The sequence below is a fragment of the Rhinoraja longicauda genome, chromosome 32 (assembly GCF_053455715.1).
Source record: "Rhinoraja longicauda isolate Sanriku21f chromosome 32, sRhiLon1.1, whole genome shotgun sequence".
Taxonomy (NCBI): Eukaryota; Metazoa; Chordata; class Chondrichthyes; order Rajiformes; family Arhynchobatidae; genus Rhinoraja; species Rhinoraja longicauda.
In genome coordinates, this window is record NC_135984.1 from 21,086,042 (window position 1) to 21,103,300 (window position 17,259).

Sequence of the window (17,259 nt, forward strand, 5' to 3'; positions counted from 1 at the left end):
TTTCTTTCATAATTATTTCTGTACAGCACCTTGTTATACAAAAACAAGAATGATGCAAATCGTGATTATACTGATGAGTAAAGCTATATAGTAACTGCTTACTGCACAACATCCAGGGAGAGATTTAATGTACACATTCAAAATCATGGTCCAGTAGAAGAAAATGACATTGTTGATAGTTCATAGGAAGAACGGCAGATTCTGGTTTAAATTGAAGGTAGACACAAAATGCTGGAGTAACTCAGCAGGACAGGCAGCATCTCTGGAGAGAATAGGTGACGTTTTGGGTTGAAACCCTTCTATAGACTAATGTCAGGGGAGTGGGCAGAACAGATCTCTGTGAGAGAACTATCAACTAGAGATCTCTGCTAGAGGACTATCAACAAGGTAGACACAAAATGCTGGAGTAACTCAGTGGGACAGGTAGCATCTCTGGAGAGAAGGAATGGGTGATGTTTGAGGTCGAGACCCTTCTTCAGATCTCTGTCCCGCCGACTCCCCTGACATCAGTCTGAAGAAGGGTCTTGACCCAAAACTTCGCCCATTCCTTCTCTCCAGAGATACTGCCTGTCACTCCAGCATTTTGTGTCTAACGTTTTGATAGTTGAATGAATGAATGAATGAATGAATGAATGAATGAATGAATAAGTTTATTGGCCAAGTATGTGCATATACAAGGAATGTGCATCCTTGTTCTCACCTTCTACTCCATCAGCCAGCGTATCCAACAAATCATCCTCCAACATTTCCATCATCTCCAACGGGATCCCACTACTGGCCCCATGTTTCCATCTCCTCCTCTCTCTGCTGTCCACAGAGACCGTTCCCTCCGTAACTCCCTGGTCCACTCGTTCCTTCCCACCCAACCACCCCCTCCCCGGTACTTTCCCCTGCAACCGCAGGAGATGCAACACCTGTCCCTTTACCTCCCCCCTCGATTCATCCAAAGACCCAAACAGTCTTTTCAGGTGAGGCAGAGGTTCACCTGCACCTCCTCCAACCTCATCTATTGTATCCGCTCTTCCAGATGTCAACTTCTCTACATCGGCGAGACCAAATCCAGGCTCGGCGATCGTTTCGCTCAACACCTTCGCTCTCTCCGCCTTAACCAACCTGATCTCCCAGTGGCTCAACACTTCAACTCCCCCTCCCACTCTGACCTTTCTGTCATGGGCCTCCTCCATTGTCATAGTGAGGCCCACAGCAAATTGGAGAACAGCACCTCATATTTCACTTGGGCAGCTTACACCACAGCGGTATGAACATTGATTTCTCTAACTTTAGATAGCTCCTCTGTCCCTCTCTTTCCCCTCCCCCTTCCCAGTTCTCCCACTGTCTTCCTGCCTCCAACATCCTTTCTTTGTCCGACCCCCTCCCCTGACATCAGTTGAAGAGAGGTCTTGACCCGAAACGTCACCCATTCCTTCTCTCCTAAGATGCTGCCGGGCCCGCTGAGTTACTCCAGCATTTTGCGATACCTTCGAGAATTAGTGACATCAGAAACCCTGCAATAATTCTGCAGGCTCAGAGGTCTGCCCCACGTTTAATGTGCATACCCACCATGTAAATATGTATGACCATTTACAATCTCTGCCATGTGTAGATGACCACCACGATAAACTTCAGAAAAGCTAACCGGGTCGCAAATCAGGTAGCTAACCAAAAACAGCTCCCTTCCTCCATCCCTCTCTTCACCAAAAATTCCACCCCCCCCTCCCCTCGACCCTGACTGACCTGATACCAGTATCTCCCACCGTCCCTGTCCCACTCCATTCCTTCCACCAGCTTCACAGCTTTCTATCCTTTTGGGTTCACACCTGTCTTCTCATCTCTGGCCTTTGTCAACCTGCCTATCAGAACTCCCCTCGCCTTTATTCACCCATTATCGCCCATGCTATGCCCTTCCCCTCCTCTCTTCCAGTTAACTCACCCACCCCCACTGTCCCCAACCCTCCTTGCAATCAGTCTCAAGGGTCCCGACCACGAATATCACCAGTCCACGGTCAACATGGGTTGTTTTTAAATGTGCTATACAAATAAAATTGACTTGACTTGACTGAGTTACTCCAGCAATTTGTATCTTTCTTTGGTAAATCAGCATCTGCAGTTCCTTGTTATTACAGAAACACGTCTGTGCAGTTGCATGAGAATAATTCTTCAATTCATAATCCAAGGGAGACAGATTCACACTCAAATGCATACAAAGTTACAGCACAGAAGGAAACCATTGGGTGTATCCTGGCTCTCTGCAAAAGTAATGCAAATAATTGCAGCTTTCCACTCTCTCCCCATACTTGCAAATTATTTTGTTTTCTGTATTATCCAACTCATATTTGTGAACACCAGAATTAAATCACCCTCCACTTAACATTGGCAGTGTGTTTTAGATGATATTCACTTTCTGCGTACAACATTTTTGGCTCATTACTTGTTCTTTTTGGGATAAACTTCATTCTGTGAATTTTGCTTGTTAAACATACTTGTAAAATGAACAGGCTACACTACCCATACGCAATGACTTTCTTCGCTCCCCCTGCAACCAACTGCATTCAAAAGAAACCTGTTCCAGTCCCTGCAGTCAACCCACATTACTAAAGTTTCTTAATCCATGGAATCATACTAATAAATCTCTTCTACACCTTCTGAAAAGCCTTTACATCTTTGCTAAAGCATGACGCCCAGACTGGTCACAATACCCTAGTTGTGCCCAAACAAGTGTTTTTACTCACCTTTTTTGGCAAGCTTCAACTATGAAACTCAAAATATTCTTTTTGCCTGTGGAAATGCTGCACAGACCAATTGATTAATACAATTATAAATAACAAAATGGATACGCTTCATAAAATCCAACACCTCTTGCTGGGTTTCCGTGGCTTTTCAAGGGGTGGAGAATAATTATTAACTAGATAACAGTGTAATTGTTGAATTAGCAAAGATACAGATCTTGTGCACACAAACAACAACCCCTGTTCCTAAGGAGACTATCGATCATTGTTATAGCATACTGTTTAAGGCCACACAAATGCTTTTCTTGTCGGGAGAAAAGCTGCCCATATCCACTAAATCATTTTACTGGCGGTGAAAACAATTTAGCTTCTATATTTTAGGCTTGGTATAACGCAAACTGACAAATTATCAAAGCTAAAACGTGACTGCATACAAAAGAAGAGGAATAGATCAAGAAAGAAGTTGACGAGGGTCAGAGTAGATGGAACAAATGGAGCAGTCCTCCTGGATTATACTTTGGCTCAATATAAATTGCCCACATCTCCACTTATAACAGACATTTTTTTAGCGCAAATTCCAAATGGAACATACTGCTTTCTGAGCCAGTTCTCTAATTTCTGATTTCAATATATTCAATTGCCAGACAGATTTAACCTGCGATTGAATTCAGACCAACATACCATTCTAGCTACAAATTCTCCATTAAGGCAAGAAAGAATCGTGCCGACTAATAATTCATACGTAACGCACCGGCTTAAAACTGGTGCAATACAGCCTTTGCAGGAGTATAAATGCAATATTAATTTTATCAGTGGCAGTTATCAGGGAGTAACCATGAGGAATTATTTATCTGGTGCTTTCAGTGGTATTTAGAGAATGCTCAAAGATTATACTGCTTCTCCTCCCTTAGAATATCTCCCAAAATAAGTAAAAAAATATTAAGAGTATTTTAAAAGCATATAACAACCAGCTGGCTCTTAACTAATCTTCCTCAAACATCCAAGTTCATTAGTTACTCAACCGCTTCTTATCACCTATTTTGTTTGGATAAAACTTTAAGAAAACATCCGAGTATGATCTACTAAATATAATCCTACATCATAAACAAGGACATATCACTGCCTCAGTCCTCCAATGCCCTTCAGTTTCACATTATCATACTGGCTTTCCAAAGCAAGTATTTAATAATATGTTTGTGCAGAGCTTTCAGTATCTGCCCACAAGGAGAAGTGAAGAACAAGTCAACAAACAGGGCTGCCTCTCAACCACAAATGTTTTTGAACAAGACAAGAATTGAATGGCAACAGGGACAATAGGTACAGGAGGAGGCCATTCGGCCCTTCGAGCCAGCACCGCCATTCAGAGAATTGGCCTCCACTGCCTTCTGAGGCAGAGAATTCCACAGATTCACAACTCTCTGACTGAAAAAGGTTTTCCTCATCTCAGTTCTAAATGGCCTACCCCTTATTCTTAAACTGTGGCCCCTGGTTCTGGACTCCCCCAACATTGGGAACATGTTTCCTGCCTCTAACGTGTCCAACCCCTTAATAATCTTATACTGTTCAGGTGCAATTTTCTACAAGTTGATACGACATACTTACACAAATTAAAGATGCTCCAGTTATATTATCATTCTCTCATTTGGCTAAAAAGGAAATGTCTGCCTAGCAACTTAATAGGTCTGCTACACATGCATATAATCTTTGCCCCAAAGAACAAAACAGAATCTCCCTTATGAAGTGCATTTGCAGGAAATCGTAAATATACGATCCACTTGTTCAGCGTCTTTGGGCTTGCATGAGTGTTTTGTTTATTCTGCAAAGTGTGGAAACATACAATTAGTTGACATGCCCTATTGAAATGGTAGGAATTATGACCAATTTCAACAAATAGGGTAGGAGTAGTCATCAGCAATCAAAGCAGTTTTTGAAACTGTGGTATTGTAGTGGCCTGGTCAATGAAGGGAAAACAGGAGAGGTACACACATCCTGACAGAGGTATTGCCTTGCATCAGAAAATAAAAGGCAAAATCTTTGAGAACATCAATAACTAACCCACAGACTCGTGAAATATCCATAAGAGGAAATTCCATACAGTTAAAACTTATAAATCACCCATTAGGGTGGTATAATTGTGGTGTAACGAGGATATTTGGCAGCACAGTGTCAGTGGTCTTTAGTAAGAAAATCTAATACAAGCCAATGGTGTTAAAGTTTCACATTCAACTTCTCACTACAATCCAAGGAACCAGGCTCTGGAATTTCTTCTTCGTGCTTTTCTGCCTTTTTTCTCTCATCCTTCCTGTAATGTCGGATTTTAAGGTTGACATTAATGACAAAAATTAAGGTGAATCTTAAAATCCGAATAAAAATGTTTTAGATCAATGTCAAATGCAACTTATGACACTCTAGTCAGGTGCTTTCGCAACATTTTATTACGATAAAGGATACTGCAAAATACAAGGTGATATTATAAAAGGTGACATTATGAACATGGGAGCATAGCACTGGACTATTGATCTGGAAACAAATTCAATTATCACCAAGGCAGCTCTGGAATCAAAGGAGGTTGTACCAGCTGACCATGAAACACACTGGACTACCATAAAACAATGTCTGTTTCACTTCATAACCCTCAGGATAGGAGAATAGTTATCTTTACCTACCCCGAGGGATCATTAATTGACTCTGGACACAGTGGTTGGCTTTTAACTGCCAGCTGAAACGGCCTGGCAAGCTAAGGGAGAATTAGAGGTTAACAATACATGCTGACTCACATTCTTTGGTGGTTCCTTGGTGGTTACTAATTTCCAGAATTTTATTCCTGGAGTATTTTAATTTGAAATTCAGAAACTGATACTGATATATTTATAATAATGTTACCAGATTTTTCAGAACTTTAGTCTAAACTTGTCATTTATAATGATTTTGCTTCAGATTTTACATGATTTTTCTTTAAATTGCAGTTACCATTTTTATTTAACTTGAAATGACACACGCACATTATTAAGTGATAGTATGTGATATTAAGTGAGAAAAGGAGGTTTGGGTCATATAATCTACCTAAAAAGCAAATGAAAGTTTTAACATTAAAACAAAGCAGTAATGTGATGTTGGGGGTTTCAAAGGCAATGGAAGATATTATTTCTGGACTGAAAGGCATGCCAACATTGTGACCATGTCAATCACCCACAAAAGTCCTATGCTGGTCCAACACCGGTTTTTTTTTTAGTCATAAAGGCTACTTTGCTAAGTTTTCATGCAAATGGATCCATGTCTTAAAAACTATTCAAATTTTGTCTTTAATACTCAACTCAAAACACTTTGGTGATGAAAAAAAGTATAATTGATTTGGGTGGTTCTTGAGTAATTCTAAGTTAATGTACAGAATTTTCTCTTAAATAGCAAAGGTAAAGCAACTTTGTAACAAGACTAGGTCAGCAAGGATATCGGGGGATATGGGGCGAAGGCAGAAGAATGGTGTTGAGAGGGAAAGATAGATCAGCAATGAATGAATGGCAGAATAGACTTGATGGGATGAATGGCCTAATTATGCTCTTAGAACTTTTATGATCCTATAAGACGAGCACCAATATATATCAGCAATGCCGACCTGATCTAGTCAGATGTGAAAAAGAAAATGGGTCTATAGACAGGCATCATTGGGATTGACAACTTTTGTTTAAGTAAGCCCGAGATCTTACTCAAGTTATTGATTTTTAAATTCCCCACATAAGAAATAAAACTAGTGTTTTCAACGATCAACTGAAATGTGGCAACATTCTGTTCGCATTTTATCATTACTCATGTTAGAGAAACCACAACCTTTATGCGCATAAAAACAGTACCCTTTTCTCGCAATGGTTGGGGGAAAGAATTGGTTGGTGACATGTCAGATGCAGAAGACTCAAAAACTAGAAGAAAGTCCTTTTATTTAAAAATTGAAAGTTCCACCTTTTATCACATTTAAAAGTCACCAATCTAATAAAGGACTTGACTAATGTCCATAGCTAGCTGTCATTCAAGAATTATTGTACTGTCAGATTATCTTTATTCCCATCAAAAACATCATCTGAGCCAAGTTTAAACAACTGACTGTAGGAGTACTACAATTATCCTAAATGATCTCGGCTGATTATTTGTGTGGAGTCGGATTTAGGTGGAGGAACAAAAAAGTAGGGGGCAATGAAGGTGTATGTGTGGAAACATCAAGAGCACAAGAAGAAATATCATGCTGATGCCATACTGCATTAGCTTTTACTGGATGAACTGGGACGGACAATCAAGTAGCAGACAAAAACATTACACCGAGATATGTCAGCATGATGCCACAACAGGAAAAGTGACACAACTACTGAATGGAGACCAGCTGCAACTAGTGGAGACGTTGGGCGGCACAGTGGCGCAGCAGTAGAGTTGCTGCCTTACAATGCCAGAGACCCGGATTCAATCCTGACTACAGGTGCTGTCTGTACTGAGTTTGTACATTCTCCCTGTGACCACATGAGTTTTCTCCGGATGCTCTGGTGCCCTCCCACATTCCAAAGACATGCAGGTTTGCAGGTTCATTGGCTTCTGTAAATTGTCCCCAATGTGTACGATAGAACTAACGCACTGCTGATCACTGGTCGGCAGGGATGTGTTGGGCCAAAGGGCCTGCTTCTATGCTGTATCTCTAAACTAAATCTTAAAAGATGTTTAAAAGAAACACACAATCATTAAGCATAATTATGTGCAATTAATTATCAGCCTCTACCAGATTTATTACTTTATGAAATGATCTTAGAAGGTAAAGAATTACAGAGGTAGAACTAGATTGCATGGTTATGACTTGCAGCTAATTAGGATATCTAAATTAAGTTAGAACATGGAGGCAGTTGGTCATTCAACTGCAGAGGAGAACATAATTGGATTTTGACTTTGGTTAGATTGGTGAGAGCATGTCAGAAAGTTTAACCAAAAAAAATTTAAATACAACATGAGTGACTGATGTACTGTCTAACAAATCACAAATTGGAGAATATAACATTAGCATGGCAATCAGATGGTATCTTCAGCTTGGTCATTGAAGCAAAGCATCAGGCCCACAGCCCAAGCATTGTGCGCACATTAGACCCATTGGTTGTGTCTCTTGAGAAGTATTGTCAAGCTTTTCAAAATATGTGTGACCATTAATAAAGATCATATCCAATTTCATCCAAGTAATTCCCAGTTCCAAAATTAGTAGCAAGAATAAAGAGGTAAATGGACCTGCAACTCAAACTCCTATCGTATAACTGCATTCACAAATGGTAGCTAGAGAAAACTGTAGTTTGGTTGAATCCGAGTATCAAGATAGTTGGTCTCAATAAAAACAAACACAAAAATTACTATCTTCAGATGAACAAAGATGCTGATAGATCCAGTGCTGAGTATCATTCATGGGTGTGGATCATTTGTGACCACAGACATTAATTGCATGCAATGAAAATAATGATATGTGATTGTACACTAATTTTACTCTTGTTAACCCATTAGTTTAATCTTTGCCATACAAGACTATTAAATCAAAGAAGAAGACAGACCACTTCAAAAGCCAGAAATGCCCCAGACATATGATCCTCTGGTTGTACTAAAAGTATAAAGCCAACAAGTTGCTCACCTACATCCTCATCTGCGTCCTGGTATACAGTGAGATCCTGCCTCGGGTGGGCCTGCAGTTCCTGCCTCTGATTCACAAGCACCTCCTGCTTGATGAGCAAATCTGGTTTTTCGTTTCTCCAATCTTCCAACTCTGTTGGTTGAGCTTCCTGGCTTTCTTCCAGATTAATAGTGACTGGTTTTGAGTCCTGGTAGAGTCCACTGCTGTCAATAAGGACAGGTTGATAGGCGTGTGGTTCCCACACAACAGGCACGCGTCCAAAGACCTGCTCCAGCTGTTGAAATGTATAGTTACAGGTTCTCTTACCACGACCTCGTTCCTTCACTCGACTATAGCACCTCTTTAGAGTCTGTATTGGAATGAAAATAAGTCAGACCTTAAAAGTAGTTTTAAGCACAAATTAAAATATATTCTTTCTTAGAACCCCAGAACTGAAGGACTACTTTCCTTCCTCCCACTGAGTACAAATCCAGAAACTCCTATTTAATCCCCTAAATGTTGACCAAAATGCTTTCTTTTCTGCTCTTGCTGTCCTACATTACAGGCCCAGCTTTCATATTGTGATCAAAGAAAAACTTCATTCAATTAAAAAAATAAATCTTACTTGATACATGCCAATCTAAGAAACAGTAAAAACATAATTTCACTATCACACTTATAGTATTAGATGATGGTGACAGCAGACAATTTATCTCCCGATAGTGACAGGAGACTGCCAAGAGTGGAACGGTATTTAGTGTCTTTCCCGAGGACCAGTAGTAAAATAATTGATTTCTTATTTCCCTTAATACACAAAGTTAGGCCAATGCTGACATCAGGACTATGACGCATTTAAAGTTATGGGGACCCTGACTACAACGCATTTATTTTTAAAGCAAAGGCCTTATTAGATGTCATGCCTGAAGTGGTTAAAATCACAAAAAAAGTTTGTGGGACGATTATTGTGGACTTTTTTGAGCTATTGGTGAAGCTAGGTAGTAAATTTACAGATTTTCACCTAGCAGAAAAAATGCACGCCTACTTCAAAAACCCGAGAGATTTGGCAAGCTACTTTAGAGAATCTGCTGTTGTTACAGAGAGCAAAATACTGCAAATAGAGCTGTTCAATACCTAGCTCCTTTGTAAAAGTCCCTCAGAAAATTCAGGTGATACTTTCCTGGTCCATCACAGCTTCTAAAGACAAAAAGCCAGGTAATGTTTCAGGTCTGCATTTCCATACACAACAATTCTCCTCACACTAATAATGCTAATTGCCGTAGGATGAACATTAAAGGATTCTTATGTTGGTTATTATGGATTAAAGGTTCCCGGTCCCTCTATAGAAGTAAACGTCAGTGGGAAAGTTGAGGAATTTGGGAAAGATATTCAATATTCTCCAGTTATGCTACATACAAGTGTCTTTTTTTAAAAATTCAAACTTTTTCAGTGCATTTACAAGAGATGCAACAGATTAAATGTAAATTGTAAGTGGTTTAACTACTAACGTTTCCAAAGTCTGTTATGTACATTTATTAAACACGATTACTTCACAGCCTGCAAACCCTTTTTTCCCCCCACAGGTATTAGTCTACATGCAGTTGTACAGAGCACTCTTTCTGTCCACCTACAAAACAGATTTCCTGAGTAACACATAATAGAAGTATAACTTGCATTGCCTCACATATACCAAGGCACGGAGAATTGTTTCTTTCTACAACATGCCAAAAACATTCTACTTAAAAGAGAGCAAGTAAAAATATGGGCAGAGAGAAAATGACACACTGATTTTGAATCCCTCTCTTCTGCTCCCCTTACTCGGCTTAAAACATGTCAAAGCAAATCGTAATGCACAACTTCCATGCTGTTCAAAAATCAACTCAGCCCATGTAGGTTCGACCCTGGACAAACTGTTACTTCACAGTGCACTTATCCTCACAATTATTGGGAAGACTGCTCTATGTCCACTTTTTAAATTACCATTACCTTATTTTGGTAGGAGCCGTCTTTTAAAATTGTATTTTCTCTCTTGTTTCAAAGTTTAGGAACCCCTTGCCATAACTTTCTCCCCCCCCCCCCCACCCCCCAAAATCCAGTGATTCAAAATTTAAACTACTAAAAAAAAAGGCTTTGAATCCATCGACACCAAAATTACTTTGCAGCTTCCTTTCTAATGCAAACCGTTTTTGTGGATTAATGATACAAGTTTAATTCCCAACCATAAAAAACAGAAAAAATAAGTTGTTAATTAAATAGAGTGGAATAAAAAGCAAGTGTAACCATGAAACTAACAGATTGCAACAAAAATCCAATTGGCCCAACATCCTTCAAGCAAGGAAATCTGTCATCCTTTGCCAATTTGGCCTATATGTGACCCACAAATGTGTGCCTGATTTTAATTCATTTTTAGTTGAAACACAATTTTTTTTCCTGGGAAAAGAACAAACGTTTGAGGAATCTGGCAGTGACGCATCAAATGCAAGAAGATGGAGACACACAAGCAATTAGATGGGAAATGGTTGCCGCCACTTATTGCAGTGAGGTCTTGCTGAGATTTACAATACTTCAGTAAACCCTCACTTTGAGTGATGTATGCGATTGTAATCTCTGCATCCAAAGAATATATTTGCATTGAGCCTCTGCCACCTAAAGTCAGTAGGTCCTTGGGATGGTGGAGGTAGGAGACTGTCTGCAAACTAGACTAAATCCATCTTCACTGGAATTTAGGAGAGATGACCTTATTGATTATGAGAAGGGATGACAGGGTAAAATATTGAGATTGTTTCCTCTAGCAGGGAAATCTAGTGCATAATCTCAGGGCATGGCTTGACCATCTTGGTCTGAAATAAGAAGATAATTCTTTGCTCCGAGTTCAAAGTCCTATGATCTTGACACCTCAAAACGATGTGGCTTTCCATTGAATATATGAATAGAAAAACACAGATGATGAGGTCTAATCTCTTGACATGCATGCTATTTTTAGTTCATTTTGCCAGTAAATCAGCTATTTGCTGATTCAGAGCTGTTCAGAGCTGATCAGGGGTAGTTACTGAGAAAGTAGCAACCACAGGCTTAATTGTTAATATTGCTCAGCTGGCAGCACTTGCCTTAGAGCAATAAGGTTCAAAAAGTGCCGATGAACTGTATTGGTAAAGTTATCTCTTATGTAATGGAGTGAAAGTGAGCGTATAACTTTCTACTCAAAAGATTTCTAAGTATCATACACTGAAATCAGGATTGACTTTAATGCCCAGTGCGACTGGGCTGAAAGGGTTGAGACACACATCCTGTCCCCTCAATTTATTCCAAGTCCTATCAAGGCACATTTTGAAAGGGGATCTTATACAAGCACTAGCACTTGGATGGTCTGGAACATACTAATACTGGTAACTTTTCATAGGTACAGTAAACCCTTGCTATAACAGACATTGGGAGGCAGACATTGGGGAAGAGGGGAGGGGAAGGGGTGGGGAAGAGGGGAGGGGGTGGGGAAGAGGGGAGGGGGTGGGGAAGAGGGGAGGGGTGCCCGTTATTACCAAGTAAGGGATTATCATTGTTTCTATTACATACAACTACACGCAAAGAACTGCAGATGCTGGTTAATACTCAAAAGAACAAAGTGCAGAAATAACTCAGCTGGTCAGGCAGCATCTCTGGAGAACATGCAAACACTTCTGGTGCTAATGTATCCAGCTATTTCTAGGTCAACAATCAGCTTTCATAGAAACTATAAGAGTAGAGATGCAGGAGCAGGCACACTTTTCACACACCATTCACCAATGATGGGTAGACACAAATTCTCATCCTCATCGCATCCCCCTTCCTTGCACATCATTCAACAATGATTTCTACTTCACACATCCATTTGATTAAAAAACACAACCCTTTGCCACTAACCAGGGCCCTGCAATCGAGTTGGAAGATGACTTCTCTTGTTTGGATTCACCTCAAATTATGGCAATCATTCACAGCAGAGTGGCAGAGATGGGAACTACATGCAGGCAAGTAACCAGTACCCAGGCCAAGGGGGGAAATTATCTTGCGTACAGGTCCCTGTTGGCAAAAGTCATACACATTCCACATTGAAGTGAGCAGATAAAAACCAGTGGTGCAGTTTATAGGTCAAGCCAGCATAGAATGTGTCAGATGCTTGGGACACAGCATAACCTGTACAAAGACCTGCTCAACTGCCTAGAAGGTTGAGATAATCCATTTCTAATCTTACATAAAGCTCTGCACAGAGGCTTTAGACCATTTACTCATTGGCCTGAATATTGTAAATACACCAAGACCTGGAATAATTAGCAAATAAAATGACAAGGGAAGCTATGATGGTAAAGCTTGGTTGTGACCATCAGCATTGTAGAAGTCTCACTATTTCCATATGACATTGATTGGTATTGTTGTAGTCCATTTCTCCACAAGCAATATTCATGGCAGTTTACTATTAACCAGAAAATTGTTGGAAGCAGCACCAATTATTGTGGATATTAACAGGAAGCTGTGAATGCTGCAGCAGGGACTCAACTCACTTCACAACAGAATTAAAATATCTACCAAGCTCGTCAGTGCATTGTGGGAAGCATGCTCAGTTGTCCTAGTTATGGAACCCTGCCTTGCAAAATAACTCTTAAACCCAAAGCCCCATGAATGACGCCGGCCCTGCAGAGGCAGGTACTTTGAGTCACTATTTGAATGCACCAAGAAAGGCCTGATCTGACCCAGAGCAGTGATTGTGGTGAGGGTATAGGGGGATTGCACGCAAGGTCAAAATGCGTGACGCATGGAGTCGCTCAAGCCGTCTGGAGGACATGGCAGCTTCCACCATACACTACCAACACCTGCAACTGGTACAATCTTACCTTGAAAAAACCACCAAAAGGCCAATTTTTGTGCTGTAAAAAAATGAGGAAGAGGCTGGAGGATCCGGTGGTAGAGAAACCGGGAGAAGGGCTGCAAGGCCGCCGGACGCAAGAAGCAGCTGGGAATTCCCGGATTAATTCCCGGAATGGCGGGACTGTCGTATGTTGAAAGGCTGGAGCGATTGGGCTTGTATACACTGGAATTTAGAAGGATGAGGGGGGATCTTATTGAAACATATAAGATAATTAGGGGATTGGACACATTAGAGGCAGATAACATGTTCCCAATGTTGGGGGAGTCCAGAACAAGGGGCCACAGTTTGAGAATAAGGGGTAGGCCATTTAGAACGGAGATGAGGAAGAACTTTTTCAGTCAGAGGGTGGTGAAGGTGTGGAATTCTCTGCCTCAGAAGGCAGTGGAGGCCAGTTCGTTGGATGCTTTCAAGAGAGAGCTGGATAGAGCTCTTAAGGATAGCGGAGTGAGGGGGTATGGGGAGAAGGCAGGAACGGGGTACTGATTGATAGTGATCAGCCATGATCGCATTGAATGGCGGTGCTGGCTCGAAGGGCTGAATGGCCTACTCCTGCACCTATTGTCTATTGTCTATTGTCTAAGACGCCTGGCCAGCCGGCGGGAGAAGGGGAAACGCGGCCGGGAAGGGAGGCAGGAGAGCAAGGCCGAGAACCAGAGGGCCGCCGACTGGGGGGAGAAGAGGAGAGGACATGGTTGAGCGAGCTGGAAGAGGAGCAGCGGGAAGAACCCGAGCCGAGGGGCCTGGAAGTCTGCAGGGGCAGAAGCAGCGAGCGCTGTAGGTCGGTGACCCGCCGGGGCCTGAGGGCGAAGGGCCCAGAGATCCATGCTCAACGGCCTTGGAGGAGCAGACGATGGAAGAGGAGGAGGAGCGGAGTGTCAAGTCCGAAGAGGAGGAGGAAGAGGACCAAGGAGCGGCCGAGCGACAGCGGAGGCCGAACTGCAGCGAGAGCTGGGCTGGGCGCCGAGGTGCAAGTGATTGCCTGCAGTACACGGCGTGCCCTCCAGTAGGCGTTGCGTGGCAACAGTACGAATCAGGGGTCTTGACCTCGCCTGCCGTGCAATCCCCCAATACTCATGATTGAGCACTCAGGAGGGAAGACGTATTCAAAACAGAGAAAGCTGAATTTCTTTATCTACCTTGCCTATCCAAAAGTGACAGAGCACCAATGCTTTGTTTCAATGATGTATTGGAAGACACATTTCAGTTCAGGAACCATCACTGATGGGGAGGAGGGGCGGTTTAAGGTACAGCATTGGTCAATATCTTTATGGCTGAAAGAACTTCTCGCAACTCTACACATGGAAAATATTCAAATTCCTTCATGACAATAGTCAAGTCCCTCACTGTAGCATATCCCATCTCAAATAAGCTTTTACACCAACAATTCTGATTGCTTCCAAGAATACTCTTCTCAACGTAAAGCCCCAGAATATTGCTGGTGGGAGAAATGGAGCAATGAATATCATGGAAATAATCCTGAAGCATCTATCATGCTGGTACTCATTACTAAGGATCACAATCACATCTGTCCCTCATTATTGCAAATTCAAATAGTTACAAAATCTTGCTGCACCTAGCACTGGACTGGTTAACTGTGACCAAACGACCAACGATGCTCGAGCAGAATTCTGAAGTGAACATCAGGAATATTAAAGGTATCCTCTAAGGATATCACAATCACACTTTATTAGCCAAGTATGTTTTGCAACATACGGGGAATGTCATTTGCCATAGTCATAACATTCCTGCAGACCTTAATGTTATCAGCATTTACTGGGTTCTTTCTCCTCCTATTGTTGGGGGGGGGGGGGGGATTGTAACATGCCCTCAAAATGGTTAACTGTGGCAAGTTACAAAAGTGTAAACAACTATGTAGTACATTGTCAATTTTCTGTAAAACTTTTGGAATGTGGTCTCACGGAGGATGTAGATGGCCCCCTCCATTAAGCTTTTGATGCCTTCACATTGTGACCACAATGTTTTCTCCAGCACAACCAATGAGCCAGAATGGCATAATTTGTATATGCCCAACGTGTCAAAGTATAGCCATGTTAAGTGCACAATGGAAAAGACTAATTTGCTGTACCCAATCCAACTTGCAGATCAATTCACTACTTCACGCTAAGATAATGCACCGCACAATTGAATTTCAGGATCCAACAAGTTATTTTCTTAGTACTGCAATGGCATCATGCTGCATGTACCATGCCAACATAACAACAATGACTTCAAAAACATGCATTCATGAACATGATTTGAATGCAAGTTTCCTTTCAGTCAGTAACTTAAGAAATGAACTGTAGTTTGGGCGTAGAGATACTGATTGTAAGTTAAAAGTTATTAATTATAAAGCTTAGTGAGCAAAGATGGATTGATTGAAAGAAACAGCATGGAAACAGGCCCTTCGACTCACCGAGTCCACGCCGACCATCAGTCATCCATTCTCAAAAGTTCCATGTTATCCCACTTTCTCATCCACTCTCCGCGCATACTAGGGGCAAATTACAGCGGGCAATTAACCTATAAACCTGCAAACGCCACACCGACAGCACCCGAGGATAAGATTGAAAACGAGAATCTGGCGCTGTGAGGCAGCAGCTCTACCAGCTACACCACTGTGCATTATTATGTCAGTGAGACTCAAGATACAAGTTATTAATTGCAAGTTCTCAGCTAATGATTTAATTTTAAATAAAAACAGCCAGATTTGTTTTTTAATTTACAGCTCATAATAATCATGGATTAAATTTTATTTTTTTTCCTAATATAAAATGCTTTCAGGTAGTTGCATTACTGACTTGTGCATCCATTGTATCCGATTACAATTTTTCAAATAAATTCCAATGGAAATTTAAAATCTTTCGAGCATAGTGTCTCCTGCTGTAAAAAGGAAAATTGAACTCTCTAATAAATAACATTTGCCTAAATTGCTAAATTAAACTTGCCATTAAAACATTGCCAAGTTGAAAGCAAATTCTCCAAGACTGAACTTTATGGATGCTGACTGACCTGCTGAGTGTTAAGAGTACTTTTATTGGTCCTGAGCCACACTGAAGTTCTTATTTACTCTGACAAATGAGACAAATGCCCTCATGGTAGAGAGCCGGTGGATGTAGTGTACCTTAACTTTCAGAAAACCTTCAACAAGGTCCCACATAGGAGATCAGTGGGCAAAATTAGAGCACATGGTATTGGTGGTAGGGTACTGACATGGATAGAAAATTGGTTGGCAGGCAGAAAGCAAAGAGTGGGGATAAATGGGTCCCTTTCAGAATGGCATGCAATGACTAGTGGGGTACCGCAAGGCTCAGTGCTGGGACCGCAGCCATTTACAATATACATTAATGACTTGGATGAAGGGATTAAAAATAACATTAGCAAATTTGCAGATGACACAAAGCTGGGTGGCAGTGTGAACTATGAGGAAGATGCTATGAGGTTGCAGGGTGACTTGGACAGGTTGTGTGGGTGGGTGGATGCATGGCAAATGCAGTTTAATGTGGATAAGTGTGAGGTTATCATCTTTGGTGGTAAGAATAGGAAGGCAGATTATTATCTAAATGGTGTCAAGTTAGGAAAAGGGGACGTACAACGAGATCTGGGTGTCCATGTGCATCAGTCACTGAAAGGAAGCATGCAGGTACAGTAGGCAGTGAAGAAAGCCAATGGAATGTTGGCCTTCATGACAAGAGGAGTTGAGTATAGGAGCAAAGAGGTCCTTCTGCAGTTGTACAGGGCCCAGGTGAGAACGCACAGAGTCTCCAAATTTGAGGAAGGATATTCTTGCTATTGAGGGCGTGCAGCGTAGGTTTACTAGGTTAATTCCTGGAATGGCGGGACTGTCGTATGATGAAAGACTGGATCGACTAGGCTTGTATACACTGGAATTTAGAAGGATGAGAGGGGATCTTATTGAAACATATAAGATTATTAAGGGGTTGGACACATTAGAGGCAGGAAACATGTTCCCAATGTTGGGGGAGTCCAGAACCAGGCGCCACAGTTTAAGAATAAGGGGT

At 41.4% G+C, this 17,259-nt stretch overlaps 1 protein-coding gene across 2 annotated transcripts in view; it reads right to left on the reverse strand.

The window, feature by feature from the left end:
* Positions 1-17,259, reverse strand: part of msantd2 (Myb/SANT DNA binding domain containing 2) — a 37,256-nt gene that overhangs the window by 16,806 nt on the left and 3,191 nt on the right. For both annotated transcript variants that reach the window (XM_078426585.1, XM_078426584.1), the window contains exon 2: positions 8,368-8,716. In XM_078426585.1, the coding sequence (XP_078282711.1) occupies positions 8,368-8,716 (349 nt within the window). The remainder of the gene's footprint in view (positions 1-8,367; positions 8,717-17,259) is intronic.